General features: G+C 40.0%; 1 protein-coding gene across 1 annotated transcript in view; it reads left to right on the forward strand.

Moving 5' to 3' along the window:
- Positions 1-20,523, forward strand: part of LOC124721432 (dual specificity mitogen-activated protein kinase kinase 7-like) — a 175,227-nt gene that overhangs the window by 91,080 nt on the left and 63,624 nt on the right. The window contains exons 6-7 of the mRNA XM_047246407.1: positions 338-561; positions 742-888. Coding sequence (XP_047102363.1) covers positions 338-561; positions 742-888 — 371 coding nt within the window. The remainder of the gene's footprint in view (positions 1-337; positions 562-741; positions 889-20,523) is intronic.

Raw genomic sequence — 20,523 nt, forward strand, 5'->3', positions numbered from 1 at the left:
TATTAACAAATATAGTGTAATACTTCACTTGTTTGTTAATAAGTGACTAAATGACATTATTAACGACTTAGATGGACTTGCCTCTGTTCTATCATCAGATTTTTGAACAATGATACCTCCTTAATTCATAACATTGAGGTTTTTTATCATATTATTGAAAAGATCCTTTTATCTTAAATAGTGTTACTTACTACTATATTATTTAATCTGCTTAGTGGAGTTGTTTTATGTTACTCCCATGATATAATTTCAAACCATATCTTACAGAAATAAACATTGTATCAAGTTGCATGGGTACTAAGTAGATGCTTTTTAATCACTTGTAACGTCCTTTCAGCCTGAACGGATAGATCCACCAGATCCCACAAAGCCAGATTATGATATTCGAGCAGATGTGTGGAGTTTAGGAATAACACTCGTGGAATTAGCGACTGGAACATTTCCTTACAGAGACTGTAAAAATGATTTTGAAGTACTTTCAAAAGTATTACAGGATGAACCACCATCTCTTCCTGTAGACAAAGCCTTCAGTGAAGAATTTCGTGAGTTTGTTAAAAGCTGGTAAGTCTATTATCAACTTTTATTTACTTTTCTGTCAAAAACTAGAGAATTTATGATAAGTGGCTTGTTTTCTATAATGTCAGACAAAAAATTGCTGCTTCTTGGAAAGTCATTAGAGAGTGTATGTAAACAAATTTTGCAGGACATTGGTGTAATCACAGCTCATTTAAATTTTTTCAGCTTAACGAAAAATTATAAAAACAGACCGAAGTATAAGAAATTGTTGGAACATCCTTTCCTGAAAAAATACGAGGTTGCTCAAGTAAATGTAGCTGCTTGGTTTGCATTAGCAATGCAACAGTGCAGTTCTAATTCTCCAGTTAGAAGGTAATTTTTCTTAGAACATTATCTTTGTATTGTAACTTAAAATATACAGAGTGAGCACAAAGTCTTGCCCTGATTATAACAATTTATTACAGAATAACCGTTTGACATAATAATTTACATTTGATGCCATTACATAGGTTAGTGTTACAATTTTTTTTTAAGACCACTTACATTAGTAAACCTCAATGTGTGCTCCCTTGGTAGCTCGGAGAATGTCGAGGCGGTATTCCAGTTCCCACCAGTTGTTTCATAACATGTGTTCTGTCACAGTGTCCACAGCAGCTTGTATCCTAGCCGTCAGTTCGTCAACGTCAGCAACTGGTGTGACGAAGACTCTGTCCTTGATATAGCCCCAGGAAAAAAAGTCAAGGGGCATAATGCCTGGAGAGGGGAGTAATGTCCGGATTGGTGGATTGGAAGGAATGGTCCAACACCCTGGCCACCCCGCTCTCAAGACATTACGCCATTTGACTTTTTTTTTCTGGGGCTATATCAAGGACAGAGTCTTCGTCACACCAGTTGCTGATGACATCTGGCGGAAACTGGACTACCACCTCGACATTCTCTGAGCTACCAAGGGAGCGCACATTGAGGTTTATTAATGTAAGTAGTCTTTTAAAAAACTAGGAACACTAACTTATGTAACGGCATCAAATGTAACTTATTATGTCAAACGGTTATTCTGTTATAAATTGTTGTAATCAGGGCAAGACTTTGTGCTCATTTTGTAGTTTTCAGCTCTTTTTCATGTTAAAGTTAGTTTTTTATACTAGCTGTTTATCACAAAATGTAGCAGTAATGATCTTATAGGCTGTGAAGAAGTACCCATTATCCGATAATAAAATCTTTAGACATGTAAGTTGAACTATCACAAAAAAAAGAAGAGTTGCATGTTCTTATATTCATGTATAGTTTCTTGTCACAATTGATTCACACCATCTGTTGATATACAGCTAGAATAGGCTGTAATGTGATTCATAATAAATGAAATTTTCATTGTGAATTTAACACATTTATTGAACATTGTGCCAATGACTTCCCAAGTATACAGCCTGGTAGCATTTTCTTTATGACACAATATTTTGATTACAAATCTTCTCATCATCGGGTACTTTCTGTCATGTTTGGAAAGCAACTGGTGAAGACATGACATGGTGTTGACATATTATGACATAAAAACACTTCCACAGCACTCTATATCTGCAAATTCATCATTGAACTGCAGCAGTGTTGAGTGACGTGGAAAATTCCTTTCATTCACCAAGTTCTATCTGTTAAATAAAATAAAAATAATTTTCACAGACAGTAGAGCTAAATTTAACACCAATAAATACTTCAAATATGTAAGGATCATGGAATATTTTCACAGTACCTTGTAGAGAGTAAGTTAAACCAATCAAGTGACCAATACACAAGGGAAAAAAAATCTTGAAACACATTCCCAAACTACACTGGTGCCCAAAATAAAAGCAACAAACTGCTATCTCCCTCTCCTGTGTCTAATACACAATGTAATCATACAATCTGTCAACCAGGTGTCTATATGATTGTGTTCTGCACGGAAGATGGCATTCCAGTCAACAGAGAATCATGCCAGTGAGTACATCAGGGCACCTCTGAAATGAGGCAGTGTTTGCCAGTTAGCCCCACATCCTCAACTGCTGTGTACACAGTCACAGACGGTGCAGTATGGCACAGAGAAGGTACCTACCGGACTCTTTGCAGTAGAGGGCCAGAGAAAGAAAGAAAACAGGACAGTCGCAAACTGACGTGGCCTGATGGTTTAGTGTGAATTGTTCTGTTGTTTCTCAGATGTCCTGACAGTGTATAGATAGACCAAAACTGTATCCTGAAGACTAGGGCAGGACCGACCGCACGTGACTTCAGTAGAGAGGACCGTTATTTGGTTGTAAGGGCAAGACAGTATTGCTTTAGTACTGCACAGCAATTGTCATGTGAGCCTGCAGCATCCACTGGACGTGCTGTATCAAGGCAAACAGTGTGCAAAAGGCTTTGGCAGAGTGACCTTTATCGTCAGAGACCTGCTTGCTGTATGTCTACCTCTGACGTGTCTTCACAGAAGGGAACATCTAGAGTGGGGTCATCAACATGCCACTTGGACAGTCAAACAGTGGGCCAATCTTGTTTTCATATACGAGTCCTGATTTAGTCTGGAGAGTGATTCTTGGTGGATTCACATCCAGAGGGAATGTGGAACATGATTTCAGGTCCCAAACATTGTGGAAAGAGACTGATATCGAGGAGGGTCCATAATGATGTGGGCAGAGATTACATTTACCACTTGAACTGCTCTTCATGCAATTATGTGGGTGTATAGGCAAGGTGTAACTGCTGCCAGGTGTTGTGATGAGATCTTGGGACCTCATTACAGTTTTTGTGAGGTGCTGTGGGCCCAGACTTTGTATTGATGGATGATAATGCTCAACCTCATAGAGCACGGGTGGTTGATGTTTTCTTGGAAAGGGAAGATATTGCACGCATGCTGTGGCCTGCTGGCTCTCCTGGTTTGAATCCCATAGAGCATGTCTGGGATGCACTAGGGAGATCACTTGCACCATATCAGCATCAACCAACCACTCTCCAAGACTGCGAGCAGCTCTCCAGGAAGAAAGGGTGTTATTGCATGGATGACATCATTCACTGCATACCCCATCATTATCAGGCCTGTATTACTGCCAGAGGTGGTCACACCCCATACTGAGCACATTAACTAGTTCTTGGAATGTGTGTGCAAATCCATTAAGTTGGAAAAAAACGAAGAACATTTTTGTCTACCATTATGAATGTTGCAGCTGCTTACATTGTGTATTAGTTACATTGTTTCTATATTACCATCACCTGTTTATACTGTTTTTTACCAAAATAAATACAACCTTGCAAAATTTCCTCTGTCTCCTACTCAGACAAATAAGCAACTGTTTCATAAACTGAAGCTTGCATGACATTGAATATATTACCAGAATTAAAGAAAATGTTTTGACAATTTCTGTAGAGCAGGAAATGGTAGTTACTGTTGCTAAACTTTCCTTGACCTCTTCTGGAAGGGGATGCAGGAAGCAAAGAGAGAACTTGTGTGGTGTGAGCAACTCCTACACCTGCACACAGTGCAGGCACCTTATCTTTACTTTGTGCTTCACGCTGAGCATGTATCCTCAATGTGGACTGAGTACTTTCTTTTCTGAGGGGAGTCAAAGATAGTGTCCATGATAGACTGGGGACTACTTTGTCACTCAGTATAGCATAGAGCCCGATTACACACGAGCCACATAAAACATTGAATTCAATTATGGCTACTACAGTGGTATTTCAGACATTATTGTTTGACTGCTAAGGTATCTATGGATATGCATAAAATACCAGTGATCCAAAGTCTTCTAACTTCTACAGATTTACCACTAGGGAGCTTCAGCACTCAAGAACAAGTTGGCATATGTGAATAATAACTGTTGCTCAATGCCTGGAGTAAGAAGTTTTGAAAAGGTATTAGACATAAAGGTTGCTATTTATCTCATTAGAATAATACATGAAGGAACTCAAAAAAGGAGTTACACCTGAATTTATTACAGGATAAACAATTACGAGTTTCCATTCTCACAGAATAATCTTCAGTTAAAAATTCCATTGCAAGTTCTATCTATTCCAAAGCTTATTACTAAACACTTAGTGAAATTAATTAAACACACTGAAATGAAGTGAATGGATTGATGGAAATGAAGTCAGTGACATGAAACAATGTGAGTGCAAACCATTCAGATATGCACTACACTTGATAAATGAATGTGTAATTACAGCTGAAAATTTGCACCAGAATGGGAGTCAAACTCAGATTCCTATTTAGTTTGAGTGTTCGCCTTAACCAATAGGCTGCCTGAACACAAATAATCATACCCATACTTTCATTGTCACAAATGTTTCCCTTTATGATTTCCATATAGCCAATGAGAAATCCACAGGTAGTAGTTGTGTTTGGAAATCATAGGTGGAAACATTAGTGACAATTTAAGGTTGAATAGGGCCTGGAGATGTGCTCAGATAGCCTAATGGGTAGGGCAGTTGCTCATGATAAGTGAGAAATCCGGGTTTGAATCTCAGTCCAACACAAATATTCATTTGTCACTGCAGTTGTCAGTACTTAGTCATATAGTCCTAAGCTTTGAGCCCAACTGTTTTTTTGCAATGATCTTTTTGATCAGGTGACTGACTGTGATAGTAGGAACAGATGATCACTCAAATTATTTTTTGTTGAAGATGGACAGTTACCTTGTAATAATTTCTAGTGCACTCACAGTTTCCCAGTAGTATTATGCCATATTAAAAAAAATATTAAAAAAACTTTGCGACAATTAACTTTTTCTGGTCAAAGTTGATACAATTTGCTTCCACTAGTCTTTCTGCAGAAATTTCCTCAGAGATGAAATATGTTAAAACTTCAGGTCTCAAGTCACACCAAAATGAAAACACTTCAAGGTTTCACTGAAACAAGTACAATTTATATTGTTTACTTATATCTCACCAAGTGCATCTCTTCCATCAGTATCACCTACAGTTAGCTGATAGCACCATAATCTAATACTAGGCCTCCACCAGTCATGGGTGCACGCACCACACATCAGCAGTTGTATACAGAAACCAAAGCCGAGTAAAAAAGGGGTAGAAATTCAAGTGAGAACATCTGCAAGTTGTTATAAGGTTTTCATACTGGAAGAATAACGTTGTTGATCACTGTCTTGTGACTTCAGAACATGTAGCTCTTTGGAACCTCACTTCCATCCCTGAGGACCCAGTACTTGCCCCCCTTATAACCAAGAGGGCTGCCCGAATAAACCCCACATTTGTGAGCTCTAAGCAGCTCCCAAAATTATTTAGGAATGAGGCATTTTAACTTTTTCCTTAAATGTGAACATTTCCACAGGCTGTTTCCTTTATCTTGGAAAGAGTAATACATTGCCTCCTGGCAGCAATTCTCTCATTATTATTTCCCACTTAGAGTTTCTGTAAAAGTATTTCTCTTATGAGAGTGTAGCAGAGTGTAACTACAACATTCATCAAGAATTGTGAATCCCCGACATCCTACTTCATGTGGATTAGGACGGAGAACCCCATGAGCTGGCTGTTGCTAAAAGCGACAGCCCTTCTACCAGGGGCTCAGGTCCTCTGTCATGTCAGACTGAGATGACTGTAAAATCCCTGCCCCACTCAAAATCCAAAGTGGATGGACATAAAAATTGTGTGTTACAAGGTATTAAAAGTTGAATCAAGAGATATCAAATTGTTTTTAATGACTGGAGGAGTTTGTACAGTAATTAAGATATAGGATTCATTTTCCAGATCTGGCTATCTTAGATTTTATGTGGTTTTAGTTAGTTACTTCATGTGAATGTCTGGATGGATGCTGATTGGTTCCCCCATATTTCCCCAGGTGAACTATTTCTGTATTTGTAACAACATCAGTGTTGAAGTCTCTTTAAACTCTAATCTTTGTCTCATATTTTGGTATAATTATATTGGAATAAGCAATTGTGTGAGGATTCTGTAGTTTTTAGTTGACCAGTGATAGCAATTATTTCTGGTTTAAGATTACTTTTTGTGCAAGTTTATCATTGGTAAATCATCATCCAAGACTTCTTTTACTTTACTACCCACACCATAATTACAAAGATACTGTTATGTGTCAGACGTTGTGCAGGAGAGTGTTAACTATTACTGTGTTCCATCAGCAGCTTGACACAGTGTTATGATTGGATGAACATTCTCTAAATAAAGGTTTTTCGTTCCAGTATCAAGAAATATCTATATTGATTTTAAATATTTTTTGTATGATTTAGGAAGTAAATACATAACTGAAGGTCACCAGCCTTGATCCTAATATTTTGAGGCGTTTGTGGGTCTTGTATATCCAAAGTATTTTAACAAAATCATCAAAATGCTACACATAAACATTTTCAAAAGCCATAGTTACTAAATAAGGGGTCATACTGAATGATTTTCCATGGGTTACGGAAATGAATAAAGTCTGCATATAGGAATACCTTGAATTCAGTCCATAAAGAGTGCACAAATTTTCCGTGGACCAGTAAAACCGCTCTAGATGCAAAGTTACCGTATTTACTCGAATCTAAGCCGCACTTTTTTTCGGTTTTTGTAATCCAAAAAACCGCCTGCGGCTTAGAATCGAGTGCAAAGCAAGCGGGAGTTCTGAAAAATGTTGGTGGGTGCCGCCACAACTAACTTCTGCCGTCGAATATATGTAGCGCCACACAGGCATGCTTTGTAGGCACAACGATAAATACTGGTACCAAAATCTCTGCGTCAGTAAATAAATTAAAAAAAAAAAGTGGAAGACGAGCCTTTTTCCTCCGCTCAGAGTTTCGACCACTGCGTTTTGGTACATTATCCAACGAAGTAAATACAAATTCTGTATTGTTGATCTTCGAATGTAGCAGCATTTCAATGTACTACGAAAATCCGACTGGCAAGACTGTTTGGGATGTCAATATGGCCAACTCTACGTTCTGAATTTTTTCCTACCTGTGAGAAGAGATGGTTGCTAATAGGAGCTTTTATGAATTGTGAATCACATGTAGTATTCTCTTCGCCATAAGATTAATACGAATATAAACATTTTGACATGTATTGTTTCGTGTTTACTACTATCTCATTTAAATCCTGTCTGCCTAATAAACTACGAAACTAGAGTGAGACAACAGCAAACGCGGAAGAATATACATATCATATCATGTCATGTTTATATTCGTATTATTCTTATGCCTGATAGTGATACAGTCAGAAATGAAGCACGGCAACTGACTAGATTTTTAAATCTAAGATGACTAATTTCTGTGCAGAATGTAATGAACTAAAGAGGCGCCTGCAAAGATTTTCAAACGGAGAAAAATTTTCGCTAAAATTTCGTTCAGAACATCGTCTATCATACGCAGTCTATTATTTGGTTCTTGTTGATCATTATCAAAGAAAGTAGTAGTGTAAGTAATAACAAATGTTTCGCTAATGAGACGACTCCTCTCTATTTTTTATTTGTGAGCGGCAGTAGCGCACACAAAAGCAAGCCACGCCGCGAGCGGCGACAGGCCGTAAACACGCACTATCAGAATGCGACAAACAATGCATGACACAGTACAGTAATGCATTTTCAGCTTAGAGTGACGTAAACACCTATAACAAAGAGAACGGCACTTATCAGATCAAAGAAAAATAAGCAATCAATTCAAACCAGACGAAGCACGTGAAAAAGGAAGGATATCCGTATAAATATGGACGGAGCGCGTGACGCGTAGCAATGGCTACCTGGTAAACCGTAACTGCTAAGCTTACGACTCGAACCAAACTACTGCAGCTGTATCGTCATTCATTCGACCTAAATTGTGTCTCATATTACAACTAGGCGAACTTTGTTTCGATTTGGAGGTGCGACCTAAAACTTTTCTCTCCCCTTGATTTTCGAGTCTCAAACTTTCAGGTGTGGCTTAGATTCGGGAAAAATTTTTTTCCTTGATTTCGAGTCTCATTTTTCAGGTGCGGCTTAGATTCGAGTAAATACGGTATCCCTGTTATCAAATCATCTTCATTCAGCACCATCAGATTACTTCTTGTGTTTGTCAGCATTTGTTGACCATGAAGGTTGTGTGCCATCCTGATTGCCTAACTCCAGTTACTCTGTTTTTGATCTTCCTCCTTACAATTAACTTCAGTCCTCAGCAGTTGTAGATACTTTATTTCACTTTATCCATACATTACTTCGTGGGTAGCAAATGGAATGTGTTCCCTTGGGACTTCCCATTTTTAAAGTTTTTCCTGTAAATTGACCAGCCATGCACTCCACATGTACTGCCCACCCCACTGTTCTTACTGCTTATAAAGCTATATTCACACATTTAGCGTGTACTGGTGAGGGTATGTGGGGTTTATGTAAAGCGAAGATTGTGTTTCTTGTCACAGAACTTCGTTAGCCTGTTCCAAATTTTATGTCCTTCACAGTAATGGTCTTCCTCGGATTGGTCATGGAAGAAAATACTCATTATTTATTACCAACAGTATTCCTTAGTTGATGTGTCAGTTTGCATTACTGGAGGCTAGTATGTCCGAGAATTATCACTGTAGTCCATTTAAAATTACTTCACAGTTGATGTCTGTCACTTGATGCTAGAGTGTTGCCGCATTGGCCGCCGGCTATCGCTCAATTATAGGTAACACATAACCAAAGCAAGTAACTTCACAAATGGTTTAATGCATAGTGTGGAGCAGTGTTGGAAGTAGTCGCCTCGAAGTATGTCGGGAATGCAAGATGCTGACAGTTAATTTTATGTGACCAATGACTGAACTGCGCAGGAGATGCGTTTGTAGCCCTGAATGTAAACTCGTGTCCTAAGCTGGCCACAACCTCATGATGTGCAATGTATCTGAGAAAGCAGTGATCAACAGTCTACAGCAGAACTAAAATCGTGATCACTTTGTTCACGGCAATTAAAGCTAACCTCTACGAACAAGCTGAAGACAGAAGTAGTTCAGTTTCAGCACTAAAGGCAAACTGTAATTTCTAACTATCATTGGTTACCTGAAACTATCCTCACACTGGCTACACAAGCTGCTGCATTAATACAATGAAAATAAATAACTGAAATATACGTAAGTAGAATATATAAGTATATTGTTATGAGGGTGGGACAGGCGATCTTCCATGGCCTTGAAGAAAGAACCATCACTGTATTTGCCTGAAATGATTTAGTAACACCACAGAAAACTTAAATTGAGATGTCCAGACAAGGCAGAACTCATCTTCCTGAATATGAGGTCACTGTCTCAACAGTTGCATTGCCTCATCCGCTTGGTCCCTATTTGTGATCTTGATCAGAGGCTGAGTGCTGTTACTTTCAGAATAGTTTTGACTGGATATTGCACCACCTTTCTTACTTCAAGGAAACAGAGGGATCATATTGACAAATGTTACCACAGATGTAAAACTACATTTATGTGTAGGTGGAGCTTACGCAAGATAATGTGCTTCTTGTGCAGAAATGCGTTTTTGTCCTGAGCAGTGGGCAAGTCACCCCCCCCCCCCCCCCCCCCTCCATTGTTATGACTTGGGCATCACAATATTCAAGCACAATAGGTGCATGGAATATTCTCAATAATCAGGCACATATGATTATATGCAGTGCCCTTCATTTTTTTATCAGAAAAGATGAACAAGGAAGCAAAAAATCTCATTAAAAATTGTACGTGAGAGGGTTAAAGGAACTACCAACTATTCTAGCCTCACAGTAAACAGAATAAAGGAGGAGGGAAAACATCTCTGCAAGTACTCCCAAGGTTTCACTACTTCAGAAAGATGCAGGAGGAGAAGAAAATTTAATTTTTAAATAATAATGTCACGTAGAAGAGGGTGTAAGTAGATGAATGACGAACACTGACTTCACTTAACGAACATTTATTCAGCACTCGCACATACAAGAACACGGAGCAAACTGCATCCAGCCAGAACACACACGCTATATATACAGTTACAGAACATTCCAGTACAATGATTCTTGACGTTTGTGGATACTTCTAGAATGTACTCAAACCAAATACCGAAATTAAAATTTTACAGTTCAGTTGAGTTTTGAACTCATAACCCTCCATGCAACAGTCTAGTATCATAACCACTACACCACGGTGACTGTGCTACTCAGCTTCTTCTGCGACATTGCTCCCTCCTTAAGAGAACAGTATCTCGGTGCTACATCCTCCCAGTCCGGGAACGAGTCATCAGTCCTGCATACTCAGACTTCCGATGACTGGTGTTCGCCCTGGTTGTGATCTTAGAACTTCCTTTGCCGCTACACTCTTTGTCACCTTTCCGCTTGTTGCCTGTCGCTGGAGCTACGAATTTACCCCGGGTTGCAGGATCCTTATAGGGCTTCATTCAAAGGAAGTGGACCATATCTGATCTTTCAGCGTCTTGTGTCAGGGTCGAAATCGTCAACTTCGTAGGTAACATCAGACAACTGTTTTACAACCTTGTAAGGTCCAAAGTAGTGCCTGAGGAGCTTCTCAGAGAGACCAACCTTCCGAGCAGGAGTGAAGATCCAGACGAGGTCACTAGGCTGGTGGACAACAGGGTGGTGGCTCGTGTCATACCTTCGGCAATCGTTTTCTTGAGCCTGCAGTGTGTGTAGTTGAGTTAACTGCCGAGTTTCCTCAGCTCTGGTTAACACTTTGCTGATGTAGTCATCGTCCACGTCATCAGGATGTAACGGAAACACAGTGTCCATTGTCGTAGTCACCTCACGCCCATGCTCCAGGAAAAACTGCATAAATCGTGTGGTGTCTTGTTTGGTTGTGTTGTAGGCAAACCTCACGAAAAGTACACCTCATCCCAGGTGCTCTGCTCAACATTGATGAACATTGATAGCATGTCAGCCAAGGTCTTATTAAGGCATTCATTAAGCCCGTTAGTTTGCGGATGGTAGTCAGTCGTCATGTGATGAGTAATGTTGCACCGACGGTTTATCTCTGTCACAAGATTCCCTCGTCCGTAATTAACGACGTTGGGGCACTGTGTTCTAATACAATGTCTTCCACGATGTATTTGGCTACCTCGAATTCTTCGGCTGTTTTTACAGCTTTTGTAACGGCATAGTGTTTCATATAACCAGTGCAAACAATAATCCATCTATTGCCACTAGCAGACGTTGGAAATCGTCCGAGGAGGTCTGTCCCAACACACTGGAAAGGCGTTTCGGCTGGTGGAATTGGTATGAGTTGGCCAGGTGGTTTCTGAGGAACTGCCTTTCTCGTCTGGCACTCTTGACAGTGCGACACATAGTGACGGACACTCCTAAATAAACCTGGCCAGAAAAATCTCTTGCTGATTCTATCGTATGTCTTAATAATTCCTAAACGTCCGACTTCAGGTGTGTCATAGAATTTCTGTGTTTAGGAATCGCTAGTAGCCACCTCTTTCCAAACGGATCAAAGTTTTTCTTGCAAAGTAGTCCATTAACTACCTTAAATTGCCCTTTCTTATCCTCTGACCAATTTTAGGCAAGCATAATTTGAGATATCTTGGCGTACTTCTTCTGCTCAGCAGAGAGATCCTGGAGTGCAGCGAGACAGTCACTGTGTTCATTAAAGTCTTGATGGTCTTGCACAGGGCTTCTTGAGAGACAGTCAGCATCTTGGTGTTTTCTTCCACTTTTGCACACTATAGTAATGTCACTCTCTTGAAGATGTACTGCTCACCTGGCGATTCGTCCTGTTGGAACCTTAAGACCTGTCAACAAAAAAGTGAATGATGGTTTGTAACAACTGTGAATGGCCTTCCATAGAGATACTGTCAGAATTTGCACATGGCTCAGATCACAACAAGACATTCTCTTTCTGTAGTTGAGTAGTTTCTGTCGGCTTTTGTAAGTGTCCTAGAAGCATAGGCTATAACCTTCTCTTTTCCATCTGAAATTTGCACCAGAACAGCACTGATCTCATACCCACTGGCATCTGTGTGTAGTTCTGTAGGTGCTCTCTCATACAGACCAAGTACAGGGTCAGTCGTCAGAGCTTTTCGCAGCACTTCAAAGAATCTTGTTGAGCACCACTCCATATAAATTTAGCATTGGCTTTTAACAACTCTTGAAGTGGTCTGGCTTTGATACAAAAGTCTTTCATAAAATGATGGTAATAAGAACATAATCCGAGGAAGCTTCTCACATCTCTAATACTTTTAGGAATAGGAAATTATGTTATAGATCTCACCTTCTCTGGGTCTGGCCGCACACCTTCGTTTGACGCAAGGCGTCCAAGTATGTTGATTTCTGTTGCTCCAAAGAGACACTTTTTGGATTAAGTTTCAGTCCGCCTTGTTGGAGATACTTAAGAACGGCCCTCAGTCTTTTTACGTGTTCATCAAATGTCTCTGAGAATACTATAATGTCATCTAAATAACAAGGACCCATTGTCGACTTCAGGTGACTCAGAAGATTATCCGTCATCTGTTCAAAAGGTGCTGGTACATTACACAAACCAAACGGCATTACTTTAAACTCATACAGGCCCTCAGGGGTGATGAATGCGGTTTTCTCACGATCAGCCTCATCTACTTCGATTTGCCAGTATCCCGAGTACATGTCCATGATTGAGAAAAACTTAGCCCCCCTTCAGACAATCTAGTGTATCGTCAATTCGTGGAAGGGGGTAAACATCCGTTTTAGTTATCTTATTAAGCTTCCTGTAATCCACACAAAAGAGCCAACTGCCATCCTTCTTCCTGGCGAGAACCACTGGTGATGACAATGGGCTCTGCGAAGGCTGAATGATGTCATTCTTCATCATTTTCTCTACCTTGTCACGAATTATTCACATTCTATTGCTGATACATGGTAAGCTCTCTGGCTTATTCGTTGATGGTCTCCAGTGATAATCTGGTGCTTCACCATCGATTTGTCTAATTTGCTCTTCACCTGTGGATTGAAGCATTCAGAGAATTCTTGAAGAATGGCAAGTAGCTTCTTCTGTTGTTCCTTAGTAAGATCTGGTGATAGTTGAGCTAGAAGATCTTGTCTCGTAGTGGTAGGGCCAATTTTGCCCACAGACTCGGTATGGGAGGTTTCTATAATGCTCAGCTGTTTTGCAATTAACAGCTCAGCATTTGCTACGCACATGCATCTTGGAAGGATCTGCGGTTCTCGGCGACAGTTAACTATCCACAGTTTGCCGAATCCGTTCTTAAGTGAGACAACAGAGGCTGGGATGACCAAGTTATTCTTCAGTGGTATGCTTCTCTTACCTTCCACTACAAGATCCATGGGTTGATGCATGGCATGACACATGGCAGTCACCTTTCTAGTGCTGACTGCAGGAATGATCACTTCATCCAGCACACACAGTCTCCACACACTCAGATGCGCATCTTCCTGTCCACAGTATCTCATCTCATCTAGCATAATCTTTGAGCGACCACAATCTATAATTGCCTAAGAAGCTTTCAAAAAGTCCCATCCGAGAATGACGTCATGACTACACTCTTGTAAGACGATGAATTCTAAGGGCTGTGTATGGCCACTTATACCGACATGAATGACACATCTTCCTGTAGGTTTTACATATTTCTCATTAGCAACCTTCAGCAGAGATGTTTTGTTGTTGATAAATACGGTTTTCTGCAACCGGTCACGGTACTTCTCCGAAATGACTGAATATGATGCTCCAAAGTCCACAAGACCTTGGGCTGGTCAGCCATCCATGAGGATATCGCCGTAGTTTCCTATCAATTTTGTAGTGATTGCTGACGGAGGATTTTTCTCTTTGGCGGCCTCACCTCCAAGGAAGGTTGCACCCTTTGCGGCGATAATGACCTACGTCGTCCTGCACCCAGATCTTCTTGTTCATCTTCATCGTCCCGGAGTTGGTGTTGGCTAAGATTGGTCTGCTGTCTTCTGGCGCGGGCGTCATCAAATATCTGCCACCTTTCATGACAATAGCACACCACATGTCCCAGTTGTCCCCAGTGGAAACATACTGATTGGTTATCCTGGGTCCTCCAGATGTCAGTCTTCCTTGGTGCCCAAACAGGTTCCTCATGCAGCATTGTAGGAATGTAACTTCACCTGTGTCTCAATTTTTTCACCGTTTTAAAGAGAAATGAAGGACAAGAGATTGGGTTCAATGTCGGTTCCACTTTCTTCCTTATGACCTCTTGAAGTGTCTCGGTTTTCTGCTCGCCGTGCAATCCAAGTGCCTTCTGAACTTCCTCTCACACTATCTGATGGAGAACACTTGTGAAATCAGTTCCTTCCTCCATCACAGACATCGATACGACGTTTGAAGCCGTTCAAACTTCTTGCGTGTAATTCCTTTTGACGCATTGTTTCGATATACTGGCACCATTTCATGAAGTCGTCTGGTGTCGAAACCTCCTTCAGGAGTGGGGCTTGATACACATCCTCAGAAACACCCTTCATGAGATGTGCAACCTTGTCTTCCTCCTTCGTTCTAGGATCCACTGTTGTACACAGCTCCAAGACGTCTTGAATGTAGGATGCTGTAGTTTCTCCTGGACGCTGTGCCCTGCACTTTAATTTATCTTCAGCCTTGCACTTCTGTCGTCGTGTGTCACCGAAATACTTGCGCAGTTCTGCCTGGAATACTTCCCAGCTTGTGAACTTCTCCTTGTTGTTCTCATACCATTGCTTGGCAGTGTGCTCCAAGTTGAAAAATACGCTAGCCAAACACACGGTGTCACCCCATTTGTTAAATTTGGCTATACACTCATATACCTTCAGCCACTTGGTTGGATCTTGGCCATAGACACCAGAGAACCCGGAAGGATGTCTCATATGGTGGCACACAGTTGCTGTCATCGCAACATCCTCTTTTTTTCTGTCTCCGATAGATTGCGATCCGTTGAATATGACTCAAACTCGGGTTTCTCGCCACATAAACGGTGGCTGTGTCGTGGCCTGATGGGAGCCACTGTGTTGTCGATAATGTGTGCTATCACAAGTTCCAGTGCCTAGCATCTCAACCAGAACAATGTCATGTAGAAGAAGGTGTAGTTAAATGAATGACAAACACTAACTTCACTTAACGAAGGTTTATTCAGCACTTGCACATATAAGAGCACGGAGCCAACTGCCAACGGCCAGAACACATATGGTAGATATACATTTACAGAACATTCCAGTGCAGTGATTCTTGATGTTTGTGGATACTTCTAGAATGTACTCGAACCTAATGTAGAAATTAAAATTTTACAGTTCAGGTGAGTTTTGAACTCATGACTCTCCATGCGACAGTATAGTATCATAACCACTACACCACAGTAACTGTGCTACTCAGCTTTTTCTGTGACAATATTGCTGAACAGGTCATCATAGGACTGACGTAATTTCAACATGACCCCTTTCCTTTATTTTACATATTCAGTATTTAAGTAAGTGACATTTATTGCTACAACACATTTTTACCGCTTTTTTGTCTTATGAGATTTCCATCAGCCAGCATGTTGTTAGTTTGGTTGATACTTTGTTTATATGACTCTTTTTTTTTTCTTTTTTCGATACTCTAATGAAAAAATATTGACTTAGAACACCTATATTTGTCGAATTATTGGTGTTACATACATAACTTGTTAATGCAATTGTTTGCAGATTTATTAGCTGTATCTTTCAAGTTACATGACATAGGTGTTTGTCAGCAGACATGAGTTGCCAAACTGCATCACCTCGGCCATGTGGTGGTCTTTCACAATGGAGCACACACGATTACTGTTGTCCCCTCCTGTAACTCGCCCCATGTGCAGGAACAGACCAACTTTTAACCTTGTTCATATTATGCAATTCCAAACAAATAACAAATTACTTATTTGAAGAAATTTTGGACTTGCAGCAGGTCGTAGTCAACGACATTCATGATATTTCAGCTGGGCTCCTGCCATCAAAGGCTGGCAAAGTTGTCCTGTGTTCTGCAGTATATAGCATGCTGTGAATATTCCACACATGAATCAACATAATGTTGACAGACTGACCATACTACCCGGCGGCAAAGACCTCACTGGTGGAACTGCAGAGCTCATCTGTCCTCTGTGTTGCCACTTACTGCTGCCACCAGTGCCCTCTGTCATCTTCAGTTTGAGCAAAATATGCAGATGATAGGGTTCCAAGCAATATACAGCTGGTAGTCACTATCACAGTTCATCAGATTTTTCACTGTGCAAACTTCCAAGGATTCTTTAACATTGAAATCCAAAATAGATGTTGCTGTGACCATAAGTATTGTTTTATGATACTCCGTTGTATTCTCGGTGCAGATGCAATGTCGGCAAAAGTAGACTTGATTGGTTGCAACAGGTGAGTGCAGTGTTGATGTTTGGTGCAACTTTGTTTCACAGTGTGCATGGTCTGGCCTATATAAGCCGCACAATACTGGCAGGGTATTTCGTAAATTTGAGCCTTCGAGAGTAAAAAAACTCCTTCACTGATCCCAGGAGCTCGGATATCTTTGGTGGGTGGAAAAACACTTGCACTTGGAAATTTCGAAGGATTCTTGCTATTTTAAATGAAATATTGCCAGCAAAGAGAGGGAACGCTAGAGATTGTGTTGGTGTGCTCTCCTCTTGATCCACTTCCTGGTTCTTGGTTGTAGCTAATAGCACCCTGTTAATCTGCCAGATAGAATATACATTTTCCCTGAACGCTGTCTTTAGCTGGACAAGCTCTTTAGGCAAACTATCTGTGCAGAGACTGTGTGAGCCCTGTGTACAAGTGTTTTAAGCAAATCGTCGTTTGCAATGGATGGTGATAACTCAGTGATTGTAAATATAAGTTGGTATGAGTGGGCTTAAGATAAACTGAATGCCCCAGAGAGCCATCAGTATTCTGTTTAAGTAAACCATGCAGGAAAGGCAGCAACCATCTTTCTATAATTCCATAGTGAACCAGACATTCTTATGAATGCTGTTGAGGTGATGTAAAAACTCTATCAATTTATCCTCACCATGAGGGCACCGTACGAAAGTATCATCCACATACCTCCAAAATGCAGTTGGTTTAAGGGCTGCTAATATAAGTGCTCTCCGCTCAAAGCGCTTCATAAAAAAAGGTGGCCTCCAGAGGAGGCAGAGGACTACCCATGATGACACCATCAGTTCATTAGTAAAGAAACTATGAAAATATGGATGGCAAAAAATCTGATGAACCACAACAGCAGCTATGAGCTGGATAACATGTGGAATTCTATCATCTCTATGATTTACTCAAGTCGGAGACAACAGTGGGTACTGATGACAGCTGCCGGGTAGTATCGTCTGCCTGTCAACATGATATTCACGCATGCACAGATTACTCGCAGCACACTATATGTTGCAGTTTGATGAACACCTTCGTCATTGTTCAATGGCTCACCTGAGGATGACTGACAAGTGCCTAGTTGAAATATGGAGTATAGTTGTAAATGACCAGCTGAAAGCCCAAGATTTCTTCAAACTCAGTTCATCACAAAAATTTTAAAATTCACAGGGAGTGCCTAATAAGTACCATAACTAAAGATCAACAGGTAGATATTAAATGAAACTCTACATGTGAAATTCCTGGGTGTCCAAATAGATGACAAATTGAGGTAGCCCAAATAAGTCGATAAGTTGTCCAAAAAGCTCAGTTCTGCCTGTATGTGAAAATACAGTGTAACCCCACTTTTACATTGCCAGAATTAATGTTTTCCCACTGTTTACAACATTTTTATTGCTTCCTTCAAATTTCCAATGTCTACAATGTCAATTCGCACCCAATTCTGTGTCAATATATTTATCGTTATTTCACAGTTTACACTTTATGAAAAAAATGTTCATGGAGAAAAACCTGATGTAAAATGATGCTGGCATGGTGTTGGTTGTCAAGTAGTGTTTACAAACGTTACATGGTTAAGTTTCTTGACACTAGGGTGCTCTACTCAGTGGGTCTGAACCAGTAAATGGGTAAAATTTGGAACCATTCATGCCGTGCCTCCTGCTGCTGCCAGGCTCTACTCGGTGTGGTGGCTGATGGGAATAACTAGGTTCATTCGAATAAAGATATCCTGACCAATCACAACCATTACCAAACTGTCTCTACAGCATATGCACAATTGTATGATTGCTGTGATCGTCATGACACCTTTGTAGAAGCATATTTAGTGTGCTTCATCATTTGGCCACTTGTAGTGCTACTTGACACCTTCACTCACTTTGCATTGCTCAAATATTTTTGTTTTAGATACAACACTGGTTACATATTTTTTCATGTTGAGCAAAGTGTGTTTCAAGAATTTATTCTCCCTGTCAAGTACGCTATTTATGTATGGATTTTTTGTGATGGTACACAAACAAACAGTGTGAGTGATAGTTTACGTGTGTATGGTTTTCTACATAACTGAGGAGACACACTGCCTGATAACCTCAAAAAGATGACAACAGTCCAAGAGACGTAGAACAACACATGTGCAAACACCACAAAAAATGCTTAGGTAAAGGTTTGCACTTGACAACGAGAAAAAATTCTTGAAACGCATCATGCTAAGCATGAAAAAATACGTAACTGGTCCAGTACTCCATTATTTAAGTAATGAATTACAGCTGCGGGCTTTTGAAAAGCATTGATTATGATGTATGAAATTGAGTCAAATGTTTCTACTTTCCAAACAGTTACCAGTTCCAGTTACATCAGCACTTCTTATTAGAAAATAGAGATTTGTCAGATAATAAACAAGCTCCTGACGAATGTTTTGATACATTTTATGTACATATAGTACGAAAATGAAAGGGGTATCCTATATGTAACTTTTACAGATTAAAACATTATTTCCCACATTTTACATTTTCCCACATTTTATGCCATTTTTCTGAAGTCCCTTGGGAAGTGTAAAAGTGGGGCTTCACTGTATCTCTTATTATGTTACCCTGCAGACAGGATTTCTGCCATACCTTGTGTTCATTCACCCAGTACTGGCATATGGCATAGTGCAGCTAATCTCAAAAAAGTATTTATTCTGCTGAAGTGTACAGTATGGATATTATGTAAAGCTGATAACTGAACATCTTGGACAAGGGCATTAGTAGACCATAGAATTATTACAATCATGCTCTATGTTATTTACTCCGTAACTGTATTTTGAGCAATAATAAGCCTTAATTTTTGATGAACTGTGAAATTCACCACCACAATACTGCAGCTGTTAAACTTAGTGCAAAAGTCTTTAATAGCACATTGATCACATAAATTAAGCAAGAATCTGGAAATCCCGAAATATTCAGAACTATAGTAAGAGAGTACCTTATTAGGTACTCCTATAACTTATCTGGATATTTTGACTTGAATGTGTAGATTCCGGTTAACACTATTGTTTATATTAAAGATTTTAACTTTATTAGTGTATAGACAGCTGCTGATAGCTGCATTACATGTACTCTAGAAATAATTCCTATGATTAGATATCGGTAGGCTAGCACTAGAAGTAATTGGTTGTTAGTATACTATACAGAAAAGTTGTCTGCAGTGGCTGCTTCCCTTGAGTTAATGTATCATCTGGCTCATTTTACTTTCCTGAAGATTCTCCTTCATGTTGAGAATTATGGTACACATTATGTGACTAAATCAGTGACCATATGCTGAACTATTACATAAAAATGTATTTGCTTTTTTTCATTTTCATTCTCTAATGCCTGTGGTTTACATTGCTATGAGGTACCAAAAGCCACTAAAACGAAGTTCTTATTATTCCAAAGCTGTCCGCACATCGACAATGCATTTGAAAGTCAACACTGAGCGTGCCGAGTTTCTGACGTTGTACAATGGAAAAGCACGTAGGGTAGTCTTTCCAAATGTGTAGAGCAGGGCTTCACAACAAACATGCTCATGGACCAAGCTGTGAGCTGCAGGGCACGAGCATATAGCACGGTACCCCCACTACCGGCACATGACGGAGAGGGGGGGAGCCGAGTGGGGGACAGAACAGCTGCCATCGCATGTTCATCAGTCACTTTATATTATTACCACAAATGGAACAAATAAACAAAAATGTACACTTGTTACATAGTTTTATTAACGTATACTTCTCTACTTTTCTTAATGTAATTTGTGAGGTATTATA

This window comes from Schistocerca piceifrons, chromosome X (assembly GCF_021461385.2).
Source record: "Schistocerca piceifrons isolate TAMUIC-IGC-003096 chromosome X, iqSchPice1.1, whole genome shotgun sequence".
NCBI lineage: Eukaryota > Metazoa > Arthropoda > Insecta > Orthoptera > Acrididae > Schistocerca > Schistocerca piceifrons.